Source organism: Pleurodeles waltl, chromosome 2_2 (genome assembly GCF_031143425.1).
Source record: "Pleurodeles waltl isolate 20211129_DDA chromosome 2_2, aPleWal1.hap1.20221129, whole genome shotgun sequence".
Taxonomy (NCBI): Eukaryota; Metazoa; Chordata; class Amphibia; order Caudata; family Salamandridae; genus Pleurodeles; species Pleurodeles waltl.
In genome coordinates this window covers 232,187,564-232,210,483 of record NC_090439.1, presented here as the reverse complement: position 1 = coordinate 232,210,483, position 22,920 = coordinate 232,187,564, and the positions used below count along the sequence as shown (strand labels likewise).

At 41.7% G+C, this 22,920-nt stretch overlaps 1 protein-coding gene across 1 annotated transcript in view; it reads right to left on the bottom strand.

Moving 5' to 3' along the window:
* The window catches only part of ADAMTS16 (ADAM metallopeptidase with thrombospondin type 1 motif 16), a 757,015-nt gene that overhangs the window by 16,189 nt on the left and 717,906 nt on the right, over positions 1 to 22,920 (bottom strand). Inside the window, exon 21 of the mRNA XM_069219698.1 lies at positions 290 to 514. Coding sequence (XP_069075799.1) covers positions 290 to 514 — 225 coding nt within the window. The remainder of the gene's footprint in view (positions 1 to 289; positions 515 to 22,920) is intronic.

Sequence of the window (22,920 nt, the reverse complement as noted above, 5' to 3'; positions counted from 1 at the left end):
TAAGTTGTTGGGCATCTCAGTAATACATTTGCTATTTCTGTGAAATGGCAGCGACCTAATGTCCAGAAGGCATAGGGATCTTGCAATAATTGTTGTTGCTCATGCATTTTCAGAAGTTGTCTGACCATGTGTATGCCCTTTCACTTGCACCATTTTCACAAAGCAGAAGAAACCTCAGTTGTGCGCTGTACATTTCTCATACATTTTGAACGATTTCGGCTTGCCCAATTGAACCTATGAAAAATGGTAGAACAACCAAAAGGAGAGTTGCTGATGCACAACGCCTTACCTGAGACCAAGGGGCAGAATACCAGCTTCCCCGGCCAAAGTTCGTTGCTGTATGAGTGAGTTGCTTGGGGCAGGCCTTGAGGCTACATTCTTTTTCAAACTCAAGGGAGGGTTTTTGCAAGTGGGAACATTTCTTTGGGGAAAGTTCTCTGTATTTTCCTGAGTCATACTTCTCTGCGCACTTTATCAGTCTTTTCTGCATTCCTTTTCCACAACTGGAGGAACACTACAATAAAGAATAGGAGTAAATAGCTGCAATACTGTTTTGTAAAGTCCTTCATTGAATGATATGTGAAAAACTATACACTGACAGTGTGCAAATGGTTACAGCAGTTTTGTATGTTACTTCAAAATGCAACTATATCGGTTCTGTAAACTGTAAATAATTGTACAATACATTTTGCAAAATAATTCTTGAAATACATATGATAGATGTACAATTAACCCAAGTGCAGAGAAATGTAATCACACAGTACAAACCCACCCATTCCAGCCGATTAACCTTAACTTCTCCATCTTTCCATACATCACAACATTATGAATTGTTATGAATACAGTGCCCTTTCTCTGTTTTGGCCATGATGCACCTTTCAATAGGTGCGCTGGGAACAAATAGGGACAGTGCACCATATTACAGAGGTTGTACTTCCCCCAGGACAGCCGCAAAAACTCCCTGCCCTGTGGGCAGCGCATTCAAGTGAAATACAGAGCAGCTGCTTAAAAGCTAACCCATTTTTACCAGTGCAGTGGAAACTCACCGGCACTATGAAAAGGGGGGAGAGATATCCATGCAGGAGGGTGCAGTGAGTGCCTGCACATACCTGCAAGGGGATGTCTGAGCAGTCCATGAGGCCCACTTTCTTCCCCCAAGATAGTTGCCTTTAGGAGGCACACTGAAAGTGTGCCACCTTTTTGTGGCCCACTTTCAGTGCGCCTCCTAAGGGCATGCTTGCCTCTGCACCTACGTCCATAATATGGCACTGTCACAGAGGAGAAGTAATACTCTCATTCACATGGGGCCATGCCCCCATGCAAAGTGAGGGAGTGCCCTCTTATGATATCATTGGTGCAACGTGCACCAGCGCTATCATTATTGCAGAAGAGGTCGCAGAAGCGTCTGTGGCCCCCTCTGTAATACTATTGTGCACTGGAGGTGCACAAAGAGGGGGCAGACGCCTGTTGCGGCCCCGAGAGCACAATGTAAAATATGGCCTGAGATGTCTAAAACCAGCTACTCACCACAAACTATGACTTTGTTAGTTGAGCTAGTAGATGCTACTAGGCTGTGGTGTCGTACTCTAACCACATTTTTCACTCAGTTTTTCTACTTTGTCATGTTCTTACATTGCTACTGGCCTTATGTTTTCTACATCTCATGTCCTGCAGTTTGAGGCAACAGTAGTGCTGCATAAAGTGCTATACAATTAATGATCAACATAAGACAACACATACTTTTTGGTTGAATGTGTTTCTGATTAAATATGTAGTTAAAGAGGTTCTGCTGAATTTTTCTTAGCAATCTTTATGTGAACGTTTTTCTTCCAAGTGACGAACTGAAGCTGGAGAAAAGCTTTTTTGAAGAAATATCTCTTTCTTCGTTTTTTTTATTAACCCCTCTATTTAGTATGGGTGTTCCCCACCTTAACCCCTCACATCTTGTCCCTTTAAGCCCATATGTCTTGTATCCCACTGCTTTACTCCTTTTTCTTTTACTTTTACTACCTCCCCAAACCCATTTACATTTCCCCCATCCTATACAGCCTCCAAGTTAACTACCCTCTTTCACGTCGTTCTATTCTTTTACCTCCCATTCCCTTTACTTAATACCCATACTTATCCCTTCCTGTTTCCTTATTGTTAATTCTACTTTTACTACTTCCCCCTACTCCTTCCATGTTTATCCATTCCATGCCCTCACTCACTGCTACTGTTTTCCCTTTATCTTCCCCTTTCTTTCCTTTAATTCCTATACATTTGGTAAGTGATATAGCATGGATTTGTTTCCTAAAGAGAAGGGCGGAGAGCGATTTTCTGTCTTTGCACTGAAGAGAATGACAGCCTTCAGAAAAGCAGTCTTTGTCAGCAAGATATTATCAGGTTTGAAGGATCAGGTCGTTGACAGTGGCATAACAAACCCCCCCGCGTTGCGGAGAGGGCCCCGAGCTACAGTGGGTCCCTCTGGCACTGTGCACGGGCAGCGGAACCCTGGCTGAGGGCTCCTGACTGAGTTCGGAGCGTGGAGAGGAGTCCCTCCATGTATTTTGCAGGGGGTCCGTTTAAGTTTCATTACACCACTGGTCATTGAAAGTGAGGCAGGCAGTTCTCATGGAGCGATATGCATCAACTAGGAGCCATTTAAGGTTGACAAGTGCAGGGGAATATGTTCTCTGTATTTACTATATGACGAACCAGACTGATGCATGCAACAATGCTAATGCAGGGCTAACCTTTTTTTTGGCCAGTGAGGATGGATGCGCCCTAGTCCAGATTGCATATTATTATACCCTTCAGAGAAAATGAGTTTGCATTCTTGAATGTGTGGCAGTGGAATTTGGCAGAGTTAGCCTCCCACACACAGGGGTGGATGTGTCTCTTAAGACTGAGATAAAAGTCAAGGAGGGCTCACACAGTTATAGCAGATGTGGATATTTTAATTGTGATATCTGATGTTTTTAGAGATTCATAATCATAAACAGAATCGACTCTTAAGGGATCAATTAGATACCGTTCCCATAGACAATAATACAGCAATTATTATTGTGCTGTTCATCCGTATTTTCCCAATTCATCTAATAACATTAATCTTTTACTCATGGAGAACTCTGTAGGATATACACCAAAAAAATAATATTGTTCCATCTCATCTTATCCAAATGTAAACAGCAAACCATATGTTATACAATCTTCTGTACATTAGTGTCATATCAATTCCTCAGTACATTATCCTGATATCTACATTTACTTAATTGACATCCATTATACACATATGTATAATGTATGAAAAAGACAAACAGTGGTGAAGACCATCAGTTTTTATTCCACAGTGCTTGAGAACAGTGGACAGAGACGATCAGTGTTCAGATGGTGGACTACCTGACTAAACGGACCAGGACATTAGACATATGTGAATAATGCTGCTTCTTCTCCAACCATTTGTGGACGCTATGAAGTAAAGATTCTAATTTGGCCACATATTCAGGGGAATCCAGTTTGAGATAACCCTCTTAAACATTGGCGTATTGGTGGAAGGGGTCGTCAAGATCTTTAAGGATTTCACTCAGGTGCTTAACACAGATTCTAACAAGAATTTGCACTAAGATAAAGTCCCGAGGGACACCACTAGAGAGCAGAGAATAGTTGTTTTTGATCCAAATGGGGGAGTTTAGAGGAAAAAATAGATGGAGCACCCTCCACCCATTTATCATTATATAATAAATTGTTCCATCTAGACACCCCTGAGGAGTTAAGCTATAGTGGTTGTGTCCCCTTGTAAAATGTATCAGTTAGGGAATAGTACTGGCTTATATTCAGCTCAATTGCCTGCCCGATGGTGTGTGTGTCTTTATAATTTCTACTTATACTTTGACAAATTATTTCCTCACTTAGCCCTGGTGAAAGGAGATGCTTCATGGGAGCAATCCAGGGTAACACTGACAGATACATTCAGTGCCTCTGGCTTATCATCATAGGTGTGTTTCTCTGAGCGCAAATGTAAGATGATTACAAGTGCTTTCTTTGTCTGCAAACTGAGTTTTATTTCTGGGTAGGGTGAAAATATATGGAACGGGCAGGAGACCATGAAAATCGATTGTCCCGTAAGGAATTCCCCAAAAAACGAATACGACAAACCTGAAACAGAGCACTGAAAACCCCTAGACCACATTAATGGAGAAATAAGACAAAGAGAAACAGGACTACATCAAAGTGGTCATTACATATGATCCCAAGTCCAACCACACATGCAATGTTATTAGGAAACATTGAAATATTCTAAATGTAGGCTCTATCAGAAAACCCCTTTTCACTTTGCGTTCAAACAGTCAAAATAACATTTGGTGTACACCAGACCTAAAACGTGGATGAGTAAACAGCGAGTACAACTACCTAAAATGCTCACCATTTCCTATGTGGCAGTTACAATGTTTGTCATTTAACAAAGGCAACTAACCAGATCAGAAAGCGGATTATGGACACAGAAGACATTAACTGTAACACAACTGTTGCCATTTTTTGGATTAAAATGTAGGCTACATTATATAGGTCTCACAACGACTGATATGAGGGAGAATTCATTCAAAGAAGGGATCATTTTCCTGCTGAAATGGCAGGAGGGTTGTTGGAGAATTCTGGACAAGGGACATTGGAAAGCTCTTCCCTGACAGAAGAGATGATATTGAAGATGTCAAGTTTCTGTCTGATTTTATTTTGTCAGTGAAAATGAGGAGCATTGGATTAGAGGGGGAGAAGATGCTGGGTTGCAAACAAATGATTTCAAACAGTTTCATGAGTCTTTTCCTGGTGAGATTAATTTGATAGTTGAAGCAAGCAGATTAATCTGAGAGGATGAAAGATTCGTGAGATTTCCTTTTCAGTTTGATCTGTGTGACTGACAGAACAAATTTCTAGATAATTTATAGGCTTTTGTCTCTTCTCACAGACTATCTCTTGAGCCTTAGACTAAATTATAACTAACTGGATGCCTTGAACATTGGAAGTCATCCAGAACTTCCATGAACATATAGAGGTTTCAAGCAGCGGGTTATATTCCTTTGTGAGGGAAGGCATTTCTGAGATAATGTGCAATCTACTTATTAACGTGTGGTGGGCGGTATCTTATTCAACATAAATAAGCTGCTGTCCCATATGGCCTTTGTATAGGTATTAAGATTGCTTGCTGGTTTATGTCCTGATTTTCTGGGAAGGATGTTTTCTGTTTTTTACTGTGTTGGGAAGGCCCTGCTCCTGATGGCTGACCCGTGGACAGCAGGTCACTGCTTTGTGTTTGGTGCTGGGAACATCACTGATCGATTTCCTATTTGTTTGAGGAGGCTGGTGGTTTGTGTCCTGCGCCTATATGCATTACCTTTGTGGTCTCACATGAGAAGTAGGAAGTAGTGAGACTCTTGTGTGCTGCATTCTCTCGCTCACAAGCTTTCTCAAGTGATTTGGCCACTGGAAGCTTGCACAAAATGCTCTGAAACTGCCATTCAGTTTGATGTTACCCAACTGCTCCCTCTGCTAATGGGTGAAGTTGTGGAGGGGCAGGAGAAGGCCTTTAAACCAGCAGTGGAGGCAGTAAATGGCAGAACAATGCTACTTATTTGTACTAACCTATTGGGAGAGACTAATAATGCGGTCCTCTTACAAAAGCAAATTCTGATGTTAGAATATACCAGTAATAAAATATTTTATGTCATTTTATAGGGAGATTGCCACCTCCAATTCATGATAAAAGTTTACCAGTACATGCCGAGATTCCGACATATATAGGTATTGAAAATCATTAACTAGATCATGATTGTGGTTGGATAGCACATTTAACTCAAATGTATATTTAGGCAATTTAAATAACAATATGGCATAAATTTTAAGTCTGGATTTCTTTAACCTGTCAATGACAAATCGCTATTTTCCTATTAAAACTCCATATCACATTTTTGCAACCCCGCATACAGCCATTTTAAATATTACTAATGACTAGCCAGACATTGACCTGGATCCTCTGAATGACTCTGTCGTAGTATTGTGGGTGTTTCAGAAACTCTCATTTAAGGACTACAACAGATTTACATCTTAAGTACATTTAAAATATGCACTGGGATCTACAAATTAATTTTACAGTGAGTTATAAGTCAATGCTTTAGGAAGATGTGGAAAAAAACTTGGGTTATGAAAAATAGGCACCAAACATTCCATTGATGACCACTGTATGCTCAGAAAATGTCAAATGACAGAAGCAGATTTTCCAAAATATCTAATTTGGACACTTCCTGCAAGTATACTTACAATAGTCATCCCTGCCTGATCTTAAATACAAAGGCCCTCATTACGAGTGTGGCTGTCTGAAGACCATGACACCCGTGGTGGCGGTGTTACTGCTGCGGACTGGCAGTAAAGACAAGTAGGCCGGTTTGGCTAAACTAAAACGCCACCAGACGCGGCCCTTGGTTAGCTCCTCCGGGCCGTCGGCAGGCCTCAGATCTCTTGCCGTATTAGAAGGTAGTATCCCACCAGGCTTTTTGCTGTGGTCGCCCACCACGAAAAGCCTGTCGGTAACGCACCCAGCTACAGTAATCCCCATTCCTGTCACCGGCACCCCCCCACACATCCACACACCTCCATGCACCCCCCACCCATCCACATATTTGCAAACACCCCCACCCAACTACACATATCCATACAAACAATCCCACCTGCTCTCACTGACATGCATACACACCCACTTGCGCTCAAACATACGCACCCCCCAGCAATCATTCACACCCTTGCCCCCTCCGCATTCATGCACGTCCCCGCCCCTACATGCACACATACATTCACACACCACCCTCTGCATATGCATACATGCACACATCCCCCCTCATCTGCACATTTGCACACACCCCACTCATCTGCACACTTGCACACACCTCCCATCATCCGCACACTTGCACACACCTCCCCTCATTTGCACACTTGCACACACCACCCCTCATCTGCAGACATGCAGACACCCCCCAACTTCCTGCATACATCCAGACACCCCCACTCGCTCGCTCACAAACACGCACTCAGACACCCCCATTCGCACACAAACATGCACTCAGACACCCCCATTCGCACACATACACGCACTCAGACACCCCCATTCGCACACAAACACGGACTCAGACACCCCCATTCGCACACATACATGCACTCAAGCACACCCATTCGACTACACATACATGCACACACATGCACCCAACACCCCCCCCTTCGGACATCCCACTTACCTGTTTCGGCGAGGTGGTCATTTGGGAGAGGATAGGTCCTGGAGTCTTCCATCACCAGTACTGTACTACCATACAGGCCACCGCTGCACTGTATTACGCATCGTAATACAGTAGGCGGAGTCCTGTTGGAGTGGCGGTGCTGACGATGGAACCGGTCCTCCATCAGCCAGGCCGATGGGCTAGGATTTCCACCCATAGACGGGTGGAAATCCACTGCAATTCCAATTATGGCGGTCTTCTGACCACCAACACTGGCGGTCTGTTGGTGGCAGTAGACTCAGTGGTCTTACAAAAAGACCGCTGAAGTCGTAATGAGGGCGGAAGTGTTCACAAATCAATACTCATGGTATAAATCATACCAATGAGATTAATTATTTACAAAATACAACCTGGATAGATCCAATAGATGTTATGATGGAATGGCAGATAGAGACCCGCTAATGTATGTATTAAGAAATTGGCAGCCATATTTTGTCCAAGCATATTGCACTAATTATATTTTACACACACTTTCATTAAATGAAACATTAAATTAAGCATGATTACAGAAAGGGGTATACGATTGTGGGGGGTATGAGTGACAAAATACTGTGTATTACCTTTAGGAAGGCAAGACATAATCATAGTTTGATTGCATCAGAATGTGGTGTACAAGTTTGACATTTTAACTAAAGGACTTGAAAGGGCTTCATATAGAGTTTGGGAGACTGGCTGCAGTGGGGAGACCCCTGCCAGTCATATTTTTGTCAGGGTTGCCTGACTGGCTGCAGCGGCAGAAACCTTACACCCACGACCCAACGGACTTAAAGCCATCAGTACTGTATACATGCACTATAACATCCACCCTGTTTAGGGCAAATATTGTTATGTGCGTTTTATCTGCTCGGGCCTGCTGGAAAGTCTGGATCCCGAACAAAAAATAAAAAATAATACCCCCTGCACCCTGGAGAATACTTCGACTTTGGGAGCTTGTTTTTGCAAAACGAAAAAAGTTTACTGAGCAGCAACATGAAACACGGTTGCCCAACAGGAACATTTCAGTACCCTAGAGGAGCTCACATAGCGGTGGCTTCTTTGATGGCACAGAGATATCCGCCAGGCCAGCAGAGATCTCTACATATGGTGGGTGGTAGTCCACCAGGGTGGCAGAGGTACATGCCACCTCTGTAAGCCTGGGGGACAGCTGGCTGCCCTCCAAACTTTAATTTAGGCCCTAAGACCTTAAAAGTTGCTTGTGTTTCTGCACTGGAAATATCTTTCTAGCATTTGTCTCTCAGAGCATCTTACAAAGCATTACTCAGAGTACAGGAGAGGTAAGGAAGCTAGCTACTTGAGAGCCCCACCTATTGGTTTTGACAATAATACTATATAAGGTCTAAAATTACCTTTTTTGGATGGGGAATGTTCGAGGAGAGAAATTTCTCTTTCACGTTGAGCGGTGAAAATCCTTCCACCATGTATTCCTGATGACGCACAGCATAGGATGACGTGTAAAGACCGCAGCAGACTTTCTTTGCTATTGAAGGTATGTTATGTAGCCTTGCAATGCACCTCTGGTTCTGACGAAGCTAAAGTTCAGAAGTGGAGTGTTGTGTCTCGTGTTAGCCACTAAAAATCATTTATGTAAATCAGAAATGCTTCTGTTTTATTTTCCTTTTCTTTTCATATCTAGTATTATTCGTTTTTGATGTCAATTGAAAAAAGGAATACAGAATTCATGTGGCACTGTCTGAGTGGGGAATAGTAATTATGTCACATAACAGTAACATACCAATCATTTTAGTGAATATCTAAAGCCTAGTTGACAAAATGATTGAGTTACATGAGTAAGGAGGTTTATCCTGGTTGCAGATATGCAAATATGAATATATTAAAGGGAAGTTTATATTTGTTTGTGTTAAGAAAGAGTAAATGCCTGCAACGCATGTACATCATAACTCAATTCCAGGTTAAGTGCTCTCGACCCCATCACCCACTGGCTAGCAGGAGAATATTATCTTGGGAAACATTCAATGTTCCCTGTTCTTGTCAATCATTACCATGCTTCCTCTTTGCTAGTGGAATAACCTCCCTTCGGGCATCTGTCCACCTTCGTGCACCATCAGTTACAGCTTATCCGGATGCTGAGTTTGCTAGAACACTTTCCCAGGTAAGAATGTAGTTAAACCTCACAGTTTCTGTTCTTTGCACAACTGATTTGTCACTATGGAAATTTGACCCCACCATTGAATGACAGTAAATACCACCGCTTTGACCTGATGCTCCGGCCAACTTTAAAATGACTGCACCTCTATGTTCTTCAAACACCACTAAGTAGTAACATTACTCATCCTTAGAATTCTACCACTACTTCAAGGGAAATGCCAGTGTGATGGCACCACCTCATCCCGTTAGGCTCAAAGCAGCATCATTCGTACACCTGATGTCAGCATGCATTATAACTTGGACACTTTGAAGATCGGTGAGCTTCAGAGGTCGAGAGGACATGTCAGTCATCCTCTGGGGCATCTATAAGTTTAAAGGTTGTCACAAGAACTAGCAACATGGCCCAAAACACTGCCATCATTGGGCATAAACATCAAGGTGAAACTGCATGCAAGGGGCACCCGACAGCATCGTTCATTGGACAGTGGCTTCAATTACTGCATGGATAGTTAATATTCACGATGTTATATTGCGTACCACACACATATGGTTCTGGTGATACTGGGACATTGCAGGTCTCCCTAAGGTAGAATATTTGGCAGTGGGCAAAGACATTGCTTCCTGTGAAATTAATGCCCCGGTTACTTACTGGTAATCACAGTTGCTGTGAGTCCAAGTCTTTCTTGCCACAGTCATTACTAGTGAGCTTGTCTCCTGTTGACAGAACCTCCAGAAGAGAAAATACCAGACATCCCAGTTTCTCATTCCTCCAAAATGGCCCACTTCCTTTCCCTTGCAGCTGACATATGGAGGAATTAGACGCCCACCACTTCCTATAATACCAAGCTTCAACTTAAGAGTGATGCTTACCTTCCCTGGGCTGGGAGATATGGTAAACCCTGACTGTGACAAGGAAGATTTGGCCTCAGAATAATGAACATTACCAGTAAGTAACCAGGGTATTACCTTGCCAATCTTCCTCACCCCAGTCATTACTAGTGAGCTGACACCAAAAGCAGAGATCAGCTTCAATAACTGCATATGCAAGAATTACTATAGACAAGAATTGCCAACCAATACAGTACTTTAATTTTAATAAATGTAACAATTTGTTAAATTCCTCATATGTTAATTTCACATAGTAAATAGCTGCTGCTGCTCCAACACTGATATAGCAAAGTCAAATACTGTAATTACTGTCAAAGACGGTAATAGTCCATGAAAGTGTTCGAAGAAGCACAGTTGGCTTCATTACGAATGTCTTCCACTAGCACCCTCTTAAAGAATGCCCATGATACAGACACACCACATGTTGATCTCCGTTGCAGACTAGAGACCAACTGGAGTCTCATTTGCCAGACAAATTGCCTGCTTAAGCCACCTACTTAAAATAGATGTAGAAGGCTGCAGGAACCAGCTGAAATAAAATCCACAAGAAGGTTATCCATCTTTTTAAACTTCTCAGTTCTCACCAGATATATCATGATTGCTCTTTTTACATCAAAGAGATGTAACAAAGATTCTTCTCCTGTCGAAGGGTTGGGAGCTAAAATAGGCAAATAAATTAGAAAACTTTCCCATAAGATAAATGTGCAAACCAGCTTAAAATCTCAGACAATCAAACATGTCACCTATCCAAACTTTATTCAAAACCACTTATTGGCCATATATGGATACCATCGTGATGGTGTCTCACCTGCGCGTGTGTGGTTTATGAGCTAGAAGACGGGAGAAAATATTCCCGGCACAATGCACCAACACCCTCAGTGGGCTCTCCAATGCAGGCTCCCAGACTTTTACCATACACCACTTATTGAACAACTGGAAATGATATGAGTATGTTTTCAGAGTGGATGAACATCTAGAAAGTTGAATCATATCAATGACCTCTGAAAAACAGCTTTCTCTAACAAGTTTACCCTTTCAAGAGCATGCCCAATGGCAGTGACGGACCAACAAATGGATATGGATCCTATGTAATTATCCAATGAGATTTCACCGCAAGTTGTTTTGCAAGGACATACCAGGGACACCTCTCTCATCCTGAAATCACCAGCAACACTTGTACCATGTCCTCCCTGATCCTCAGCAGAACCCTGGGTATCATCAGAATTGGACGAAAGGCATAAAAGAGAACTGGCTGCCACCTGAAAGACATGGCGTCTATCTTCCATGCCTCTGGACAAGGAATGATTTAGCATAAACGTGGAAGAAGCATGTTCTCCTTGGAAGCAAACAGGCCCACCTTGAGATAGCTAAACCTCCTCTGCAAATTAAGGAATGCTTCCATTGCTAACAATAATGTACTCATTGTAGGAAGTCCTTTGCTCAACCTGTCTCCCATCCTTGAAGGCAAATTGATGACATTTACCTTAAGTCCTTTTCCCACCATATGGCAATCTCCCTGACAAAAAGGCTGAAACTCTGAGACCTGCACCCGCCCTGATGATTGACATAAGTTATTACTACCCTGTTGTCTGTCCTGATCAGAACATGGTGGTCGAATAACTGTGGGGCAAATTCTAACAAAGCCAGATGTACGCCTTATTGCTCTCTAATTTGAGGCATTTGTTGTCTGTAGAGGCAACCACTTAATCTCAGCTGTTGCACCCTCCAAAGTGGCACTCAAACCTAGCTTGCTAGCGTCAGTGATGATGCTATGAGGCCTTGCAACCTCTACCACTGTTTGAACAGGGGAGAGGGAGTTTGCCAAGACACCATTTGAATTTTGATCTTTCTGTCCTCTGGAACGAGAACCTTTTCCACTGTTGTGTTGAAATGAGCACTTATGAATTTCAAGTCCTATGTTGGAGTCAGACAGGATTTATTGAAGTTTAACAAAACCTGTAAGCTGCATACCTCCAAAACCTGCTATTGTGTCTTAGAAAAAGAACAAGAAAACAACCAATCATCCGAATACTTGGATTCCTTAAGAATGTAACTGTTCAACCAGTGGGGCTAACACTTGAGTGAATACCCTTGGAGAAGAAGAAAGACAAAAGGTAAGTACCTAACACTAATAATGATGATCTTAGACACAGAAGCAAAGGAACTTTTGTGAGCAAGAATGAATCAGAATATGCAAATATCCATCTAGAAGATCAAGTGATGAATACAAGAATCTTTTCAGCGTTGTCATTTTGAATTTGGTATGGGGAATGTATTAGATCACAGTTTTCAGATCCAGGACTGGCTTGTACTCCCATGATGCAGTTTGTATGAGAAGAAGCAACAAGTAGACTCCTTTCTCTCTCTGATGAACTCGAACTGACACAATTGCAGTGCTTTCCAACAACTTTTGAATCCCTTCTTTCAAAGCCTATTGCTTTCATAGGTTTGCAGGTAATAGGCTTAAAAAAAAACCTCTCGAGGTTGAGAACCAAAATTGATTGGAAAATATGTTTTCACAATCTCCAGGACTCATTGATCCAACACTGAACTCCACCAATCCTCCAGAAAATATGAAATCCCACCTTCTACTGGAAATTCCTCCTTTCTCAGATAGTCAGGGCTTCGGTTGGGACTGAGCTAATGTTCCTGGAAGCTCAGCCTGGGCCTTATCAGAGGGAGGGACTCCATGACCATGTCCCCTCTGTCAAAATGGCTGACTTGACTTTCCCTGAGAGGATGGACCCTGGCACCACAATTTTCTGTTTTCAATAGATCTTTTCACTGTCTCCTTAAAACAACTTGTCACCTTGGAACCTGGGAAGGGAATTTTCATTAACAGGGCTTTTTGAGAAGCTTCCACCTTCCAAAATCAGAGCAATAGCTAACGCCTTGCTGCAATGGCTGAACCTGCTGTGAATGCCGCCACATTCAAGGTGTCATACAAAATGTCCGATAATAATCTGTGAAAGCCAATGTCAACGGTAAATCTGCTCCCTGGCCTATTAGCTCTGCCAAAGACTGAAAGTCCTTCAGTGAAGGCTGGTGGCCACCTAGGTACGTTTTACCACTGCATTAACTCTTTTGTCCACCTGATCAGATGGGCTAGCCCCCACATATATAGTGGTACCCCCAGAGGCCAGATCTGCCATAAGCAAATCTAACTTCACCATGGCAGGAAATTAATCCCCAAAGTTTTGATTCAGGTACAATTGATACAGAAATCTTGGAAAAGATGACTTGTCAATTTCTTTCCATTAGGACTCGAAAACCTTTGTGATAGAAGGATACAGAGAAATATTTCCAAACTCTTTCTTTGGCTAATGTAAAAAGAAATCATTATTGTCTTCCATCTGTGTGGAGTCTGGAAAAGCCAGATTTTGCCTCCTTCAATTCAGGGCATTTGCACCAGCTCTGCCCCTCACCTTCTCCTCCATCGTGTTGGTCTGAAACCAATTCCACACAGGGTCTTTTAGGGGAAGGGGCCTGTCCCCTTTCCTTAAACACTGCCTCCACTGCCAGAAGAATCATCTGGATCCCCCATGGGGGGAACTTTTTGAGGATCACTCGTCCTCTTCCAGGTAAATTGTCTTTGCCCTTTTTTGCCTCATTCCATTGCTGCTGTCACCACAGCTAGAATGGGAAGATGAGACGCATTTCATGTTTCTTTATGTTGCTAGGAAATGGCTATGACTTGAACACAATCATGCCCCCTTTCTCCCAGCAAGTATAAACAAAAGCACACAGCACCAGCCCACTCTATAGATACAGTTGAGTGCACCCTGCAACCCCAATAGGAGACCACTCAATAACTGAGCCAACTAAAGCAGGGCCCCCCGGTCTACTGCCATGTTGAGCAATCCCTCCAAAGTCAGGAATACAATAAGAAACCTTAAAATCTGTGCAAATGGCAACTGTGACACAGCCCTCAAGCCCACTGAAGCAGGGCTTTCAAATTATAATTTGATCTGCTACGCCAGGATCTAAGTTTCGGACTGCCTGGGCCGGCTAAAGCAAGACCTCTAACGTGTACATACTCCACTATAGTAGGATTTCCACAAGTAACAATACAATAAACACCTGATCTTTGGATAAACTTACATGCATAAAATAAAAACAAACTGGAAGTGGTGGGCAGCTACTTCCTCCTTATACTGAGAGCTAAGGACAGGAAGTAGACCATCTTGAATGGGTGGAACACTGAGATGCATGTAATTTTGTCTTTGGAGGTTCTGTCAGAAGGAGAAGAGTTCACTAGTAATGCCTGGAGTGAGGCAGATGGCAGAGGAGGTAATGCATATCTTCATGGAGACAAACTACAGATATATTTTTATTTCCATCCTTCACTGTAGAACTGCTCTCACCTTTTTCTCCTGATCTATCTATCACTGACAGAAGGCTTCCATGCATTTTGTCTCCATATATGAGTGTCAGAAGTACATTTTGTTCCAGAGTCCCCCTCAGTTGCAGTTTCTACCTTTCCTATTACACCAAAGTTAGCTAAAAATAATCTGGGTGATATCTTTCATTTCCTCTGAAGATCAGATTAATTCTGTGAGAAGTACATGTCCATTTGAATTACATACTTGTGGTGAGCATCTCACTACAGTCCATCACAGACACAATCTGAATTTTTCACCTTCAAATCATTGATTTCAGGTGTGTTGGTCTATCTGGTTCAACTACAGCAAAGCAAGACTACAACACCAACAATGCATTTGACTGTCACACAAAAGCCCAGGACTGGAGATGGTGTCCATAATGACTTGGCGGGAGGTGGTCACCCTACTCATAGTAGTGAACAAATTATGCATATTTTACATTGTCTATTGCTTTGCCAGTGTTATTATTCTTTCTTGATGTGGCCTAGTGTCAAAATGCTGTTATCAGGTTCTCTTTATACCTTGACTTGCTCTTCCGTCATTACATTAGCATACAACCTATTTTTACATTTATGGTCATGGGGTTGTGATAAGGGCTTTAAACAGCAATATTTCAATTTACCTTTTCTGTACTATCAGTTAACCGCTAGGTTCTACAGTGGAACCAAAGCCAACCCTCTGTTATCTCTGTCACAACTGTTTTCCATCCATGTAATGGGCATCATCAAGAGTATAAATAAATTCACTTCTAAAGATGTGTTCACAAAAGTGGTCCAAATCAAACTCTAGATAGAACTAAAGTTATTCTTGAGGAAGGCATGCCTGAATGATTGTGTTAGTACAAAAAAAGGGAAACCCAGTATTCCCATGTGGCTTTAAGTAATAATAATAATGAACAAGGATGTCAACAAGGGAATTGTTTGAATATACACTAGTTCTGAATAAACGTGTGTTAGTTTGATGTTATCCATTTATAATATCTCAATTCAATTGAAAATGATCCCTATAAAAAATACGACTTTTACCAAGATAATGAACATATATCAGAGATAGGTGTATATTCTTAGTACCAATTTGTATTAGAAAATCAATGCATTAAGATTAATGGGGTTCAGCAGACAAAAAACATGTAGTACATTGACAATGTAATGCTTACAGTACAGTAAAACTCTTACTTTTCTAAGACATATGCCATTGACACTTGTTGGAGTGGAATAAGTAATCCAAAAGCAAGAAGGACTGTGCGTTGATATTTCAGTCTCATCCGGAAATAATCAAAGAAAACATCTTCAGGACTACGATACTTGTGTGTTCATGGAAAAGGCCTCATTTAATATGAATCAGTCCAGGCTTATAAATGTGCACAATGCCGTCTCGCAGGTTAATCAAAAGGGAGCGAGCCCGGTGTGAGGAGTGGCTTTCCGTGTTAAGTTATCTGTATATAGCCAATTACAGCCCGTTTAATAATACAACAGCTGAGAATCAAGCACATGAGGCGACACTCCATCTGGAGCCTGGCAAAGACGTGCAAAGCATCACTCAATGCTCAACTCGTGTAGACCATGCAAGATACCCAAACCCTACTGGTATCTTTGAGATCGCAAAAGTAGTGGACGAGTCACTCCTTACTCATGCCCCCCTGGCTGTGAGCTTGAGGAACGTTGGGAGTTTGCTGTTTGCCAGTCCTTTACAATCGCCAATATAATGAATAAGCAAGGTTTGAATTTGCTGAAACTTGGATGATGCACACTAGGAGGTCCCAAACAGTTGAATGCCTAAAACCTTTGTCCGGGGATAGACTAAAACAGCATGCATGTCAGGGAACACATGAAAATTCAACTGCTAAAACATGCCTTTAACTGACCTCCTTGCAGATTAAGGTTAACATCCTACCTGACTCGAGGTTCTCCAATCTACTTTTTAACACAAAAACTGCAGAGCACTGATAGAGCATACATGTTATCTCCGTCCCTCATGTCACAAAAGTCAGCTGACTATGACAAGTTACAGTTATAAACGTAAAAGAGAAAAACTAATGTAGAAAGCTGCGCTGATGTACATTAAATGTGCTATTTGCTTGTATTTCACAGTTCGACATTGGTGCCTTTTTTATTTAATCATATGCTAGGTTAAAATTGATGCTAAAATATAATTTAGATTTTAAACTAATAGATAATGTCAAAATTAATTTATATTTCTTATGTTTCATGGACTTTGAAAATATGTGCAAAGGAGAAAAATGCACTTCTCTGTTATTACAAATGTAGTGCAGTAGCAAAGCTTTTACAATTTTAAATGAAATGTTTTACTCATACTGATGAAATATTAATAATGATGAATTTATAAGTTTACATATTATGTGTGTTTTATTAACAAATATTTTTCAATTGCATGTCATATTTTCTTGTGTTAGCATAAATGAGGTCTACAGAGCTTGGCTTTTGCAGTCATGTAAACATGCTGAATTGTTTTTTCATAACGTAACATAAGCCTTCTTTCAGATTTCTTTCCCATGAAAAGCAAAGTCCCATTGGTAAAAAGACTATTGTTTAACTGTAGATGAATGGTACTCTTTTGGCCTTGGAAGTTTGTAATGCAGGAACATGGACCAAAATTGTAAACAAATTGTTACAACCTTTTGGAGTCACACGGAAGAGATGTTCTCATGATAGATCCAGGAAATTGTAGAACTGATGCAGCCAGAAGGCAGGCTAGTGATTCTAATTGAATAATTCCCCTTCAGCATAATACAAGCTCATCCTGGTAACCAATTGGAAAATTTAACATGGATTAATATATCCTTTGCTGATCGAACTTTGTTCAAATATGTAGCAGCCCTTGTCCTGCGTTGGTCATAGACAGCCACTTTCCTGATGCTTGCAGATGGCTTGCTGACCAGATGCTTTGCTGATGAAGCTTCCCAGTATGCTGTATCCCTTAGAGAGGTATCTTTCCTATCCGCCATTTACTCTTGCCCCTTGAAAAGCCCTTTTAGGGTAGACTCTCCACCATGCTGACGTTCATTTTATTTATCTTCTAAGTTAGTTTCCTGTAGCCTGAGTAAGAATCTTTTACTAATTATTTTTGCCCTTTTTGTATTTTGACCATATGTGTTTCTCCCCACATTTCCCTAATTTGGTTAGCTGTAGGGTTGACAAATGTCCAGCCAATGTGTTTTGACTTAATTGAATTTGAATTGACTAAATGATTGTGAAATCTGAGCACCACCTGATTTCTGTGTCGCAGATATTTCTGATGACTTTCTGTATTGTCCTTCTTGAATGCCTAGTTTTATTGATGTTAGTATGCCTAAATGTATTTTGTTGCCTGGGGCAACCCTTGGTGATTATGAATCTCTTTAACTTGACTTTGCACATAGTCTACATGACTTTGAGCTTGTGTTTGTAATAAAGCTTTGAACTACGGTATATTCCTAATTGGAGTTTTACTTCCATGGCCACTTTGGTCATTGTGTTAAAATTACTGGAGTGGTGCTGAAGTAATTTGTTGATTGTTCACCACACATCTTCAGTGTCAAAAGTTCGGTCAACCTCATTGTGCATTTTATTTCTGCAAAAGATGAAAAATGCGCCCACAGCACCAATCATACCCAAGCCCACAAGGGAATACTGGGTTGGCCCTTCAGTCCGTAGTGACTGAAGGGAAAAGTTCAATGCTTTATAAAACTCACAAATAGGTATTAAGTACATGTATATTCAACACAGATTTACTGAAAGGTGATTAATTTGTTAAGCATTCCTATTGGATTGCAAAGAGAATGATTATTCTCAAGATTGAATTCAGCTTTTTTTTAATGTCCTCCTGTCTTTAATTAGATAACTTAACCTACACTCCCTAGGAATATGGGAGGGTGTGTCCTTCCACACCAAGTTTGCACGGTTGCTTCAGGATTATTTACCACTAAAGATAAGTATGAAAAAATATTGAGATTGTTTGAAAAAATGCACAAAGCTACAAGTATGTGATGTTCGTTAGATTCCCAATGGCCACTCCCTGACCTCCTCTAAGAACACCATTGTGTCCACCATTACCTTATAATGTATAATTTACAATTGTGGACTATCTACCACAATGGTTGTGAAATCCTAAATTTGAGCATAAATGTCTGAAGAGCCTTCTATGGCACAAGATCATTTGTTGTTGTAAATGCGCACTGTAGTAAAACTTAAGACACAAAAAGGGTTAGTGGTTGAGTGGGGATAGTTTTGCTGGCCTCAGGGGGGGCAGCAGACTGAGAGACTTGCCCTGGTGGGACTTCTAGTCCCAGAGTACATCACGCTTGATTGCTTGACTCTTTGCAGCTTCAGCAAGGGGAGGTGGTCACATTGCGCATATAACGGTGCCTCTCCCATACAGCGCAGGATATTGCGGCTAGCCTCAGGGGGCAAAGCAGACTGAAAGACTTGCCCTGGTGGGACTTTCAGTCCAAGGGTACATCGCCGCCTGATTGTTTGACTCTTCCCAGCAGCGGCAAGGAGGAGGTGGTCACATCGCACATATAGCGCTGCCTTTCCCCCTGAGGTGTGGGCTATTTTTGCCAGTGTCAGGGGGCCGAGCACACTGAGAGACTTGCCCTTGTTCCAGGTTACATCAGCTCCTGTTAGGGGAGGCGGTCACAACACGCATATATTGCTGCCTCTACCCTCTTGATGTGGGTTGAGTGTCGGCCACGCCCAGGCAAATTCCAGGCCAGGAGTGGGCTCATCCTGCACCTGTCGGAGCCAGGAAGAGGCAGGACAGGGCCACACCCTTTGGTACTCCTTAGCAACTTATGTGTAGTTTGTGATAGTCTATTAGGATCCCGATTTTATGGTCAATGTTGGTACAGATATATTATAGTTTAAGTGAAGCATTCTCAACTGAACTGGCTGATTTGTAGGGTAGATTATTGTAATTTTTGATAAATTGGTTATTTGACTTGCCAGATTTTGACGACCTTGATAAATTGACCGGAACCATGTGGGGTAAGTGAAAGTGGTAGCTTAAATACTGCAGTTTGATAATTTTGAGTAGTGAACTAAAAGATGGGAAAGCGAAAGCATCTTATGCCTGGCACTAAGGGGAAGGCCGAGGGAACACCACGTACTTTACTACTGAATTATATAATAGGGGCAATGGGATCAATAGAAAAGCACATTTTATGTTTGGAGGAGCCCCTAACTACCTGTGTAGAGGGTGAGGCATGTTCCCCTCGTCGGGAGAACACTGATTAACAAGTAATACTACCTAGAACTCTAGTAAAAAATATCACAGGAACATTTCTGACTCTATATACCTCTGTGAACCGGATGCTGACCCTCCGTCAAAATTTAGCAGGACTTCAGGGTTCTACTTTAAGTGAAATGAGGCTGGAACAGGAGAAGTTAGAGGCAGTGTTGAATCCCAAAGCACCTCTCAAAGTAGGCCCTGCGAAAGTCTATGATAAGAGTAAAATGGGTAAGGCATCACCCGAAGAGGTTAAGACGTTCTTAACTTTAGTACAATCATTTGAATCTTTTGCGGAAACCACACTGACATCTCTATTAGCAAGAATACGCCAGATGGAATGCCTTGCTTCCACTTGTGTAGATGTTTTACAAAAACGTCTTCCATTGAATACAGATAAATCCTCGCAGACAGGCCCAGGAGGGAGGAAGGCCTCCGATATAATAGCACATGGTGTGACTCAGGGTTTAACGGTTTCAGAGCATCAACAGCCATGGGGGTGTACTTTGTTGCCTGAAAAGAGCTTTGAGAGCTGCCATTTTGTACTTCAGGCCCCTCCTACAATACATGCTTTAAGTAGGGAGAACGCTGCTCCAGCACCGAGACATGGTTCTATAAATAACAGGGCTGTGTGGGATAAGGTAGGAAGACCTAGTGATTTTCTTGATATACCCCCCTTGGCTACACCCTACGTGGTTGTTTTGGCTAACATACTCATTTTGCCTGCAACGGCAGCAGAATCATGGGATTCACTACAGAATAAAGCATCACATTGGGTAAGGAAATAAAACAGGGCTAACGTGATTTGTTCAAGGACAAGCCTGCTAGAAATTCTACTAAACAGAGAAGGTTCTTCAGTGCTGTCTCCAAATTGCATATCTCTCTTACCTCTTGGTTATTTTTTATCAACCACTGGATGCATGGGGGATGCCAAAACGCCTTTTAAGCACAAATAAGGGTTTGATTGGGCCACTCCCCCCATTATTACAAGTAATCGCTTTGCAAGCTTAGAAGTTCTAGAAGGTGTGGATTGACTCGTCACAGGAACCAACGTTACGCCGGTAAGTTCAGGGTAAGGTCTGAGAGAATTTAAGGGAAGGACTGATGATATCCAGGAAAGTTACACTATTGCTACTGTTACCGCTGACGTAGGCTCATTAGGAAGTGGGTCTGTTGTTTATGAAGGTTTGATTCATTGCAATCCCGAGAGCTGCACTAGCCATAGGGCTCCTTTGAAGTTGTAGCTATAAGGGTGTTGTATTGGAAAGTGTCAGTTCTATTAAATAGGAGCGCTATGGTCTACTGGATTGATTTCGTAATTACATTTAAAATACTCTGTTTACAAGAGACCTGGGTTGTGAACCCCATCCTTTAAATGGATATAGGACCTTTCTTACTCCCGCTATACCATCCACTTCGCAGAGGCCACAGGGGGGAATGTGCATTTATGTCTCAAACGAATATTCCTTTCCCGAATATTTTCATGATGGCATCCAAAACGTTTTACCAGACTGTTAAAGTTGAACTTTCAGCCACATGCGTGTTGTAATTAATTAAGTTTTATAACAACTTACCAAAGGTTGATATAAATTCAATCTTGTCTCAGCTGGGCAAAGATTGTGAAATCCTTAACGCTGGTTTTAGCAAGGATGTGATCATGGTATGGGGTGGGAATTTCATCATTGAATTATGCACCAAACCCCCAGAAAAGATTTGTGGTTTAACCGACAGCGAGAATTTCGACCAGCCACATTTTTACATGGTTATTATGCTGAAAAATTAAATGATTTACTATATAATTACGATTTGTTTTTTTGCAATGAAATTTGTATGCCGCCTGCGTTATTCAAATGTACATATAATGGTGGAGGTGAGAACTGTGTGACAGATTATGTATTAATCACTAAGAGGCCTTCTGGAAGGGTGAAAAAATTTATAACCCATAGTAACGCATGTAGGAATCACTACCCACAGAGTATTGACCTTCATTTAGCAACTAAAGACATGATAACCTGGAGGTTTAACAAGAAATGTTGCAAGACGGGAACCATGGATATTGCTAGTATTAATGGGTACACTCTGCAATGGTACTAAGTCGACCCCCATGAGTTTTTGAAACAAGGAATAGGAGGAAATAAGAAGGCTTTTGAGGCTTGTCTAGATATTGACACTTGACACTAGCCCTAAGAAAAATTTGGTGGCTTTTCAAATGATTGTCAGAGGCAACAAACAAAAGATTAAGGGATGGTTTGATAGCCCTCGTTCAAAAGTGCATAGAATATTGAAAGGTGCCCTACATAAATGCCCACGATGCACCAATGAAATTAGGTCAGCAAGAAAAAAATTACAAGCTGACATTGAAACAGCAGAGAAATGCTCTAAGGGAGGATATTTAGGGACAACTGCAAGAGTCAAGCATCAGTAAAGATATCTCAGCATTCTGGCGGGTAATTAACTCTCCCTACTTAAGACCATTGGAAGGGCCTCATTTGGAAATTGCAATTAGCGAGGCAGACTGGATTGTGCATTTCTCAGCCAGAACTCGAATGATCAGAACCAAAGGGACAGTTGAAATCATGAGGAGTTTGCCAGCAGTAATGACATTAACCTTGTTTCTTTGATTAGTCTCACATTTACATGAGACAAAGTTGTCAAAGCTATAAATGTGACTATTTAGAAGAGAGAAGGCCCCGGGACCAATTTTAATTTCTGTAAATTTATTTACAGCTAACACCACTCTGTGGAGTCACCCACTCACCTGCTTTTTAAATGCAAGCTGTCCAGTAGGTTTCCTAGAAACATGGTCAGAATCACTCATCGTACCCATCCTTAAAAAGGGGGATCGGCATAGCCCAGCCTGTTACCGGCCAATATCTTTATTAGATTCGCTGGTAAAGGTGGACGTATTGTTTTGGAAACATTACAAGCTTGGGCACAAGACGTAGATATTTTATCCAACCTACAAAATCGGTTTAGAGCTGGAGTAGGAACGAGTGAGCAGGGACTCAATTTAAAGA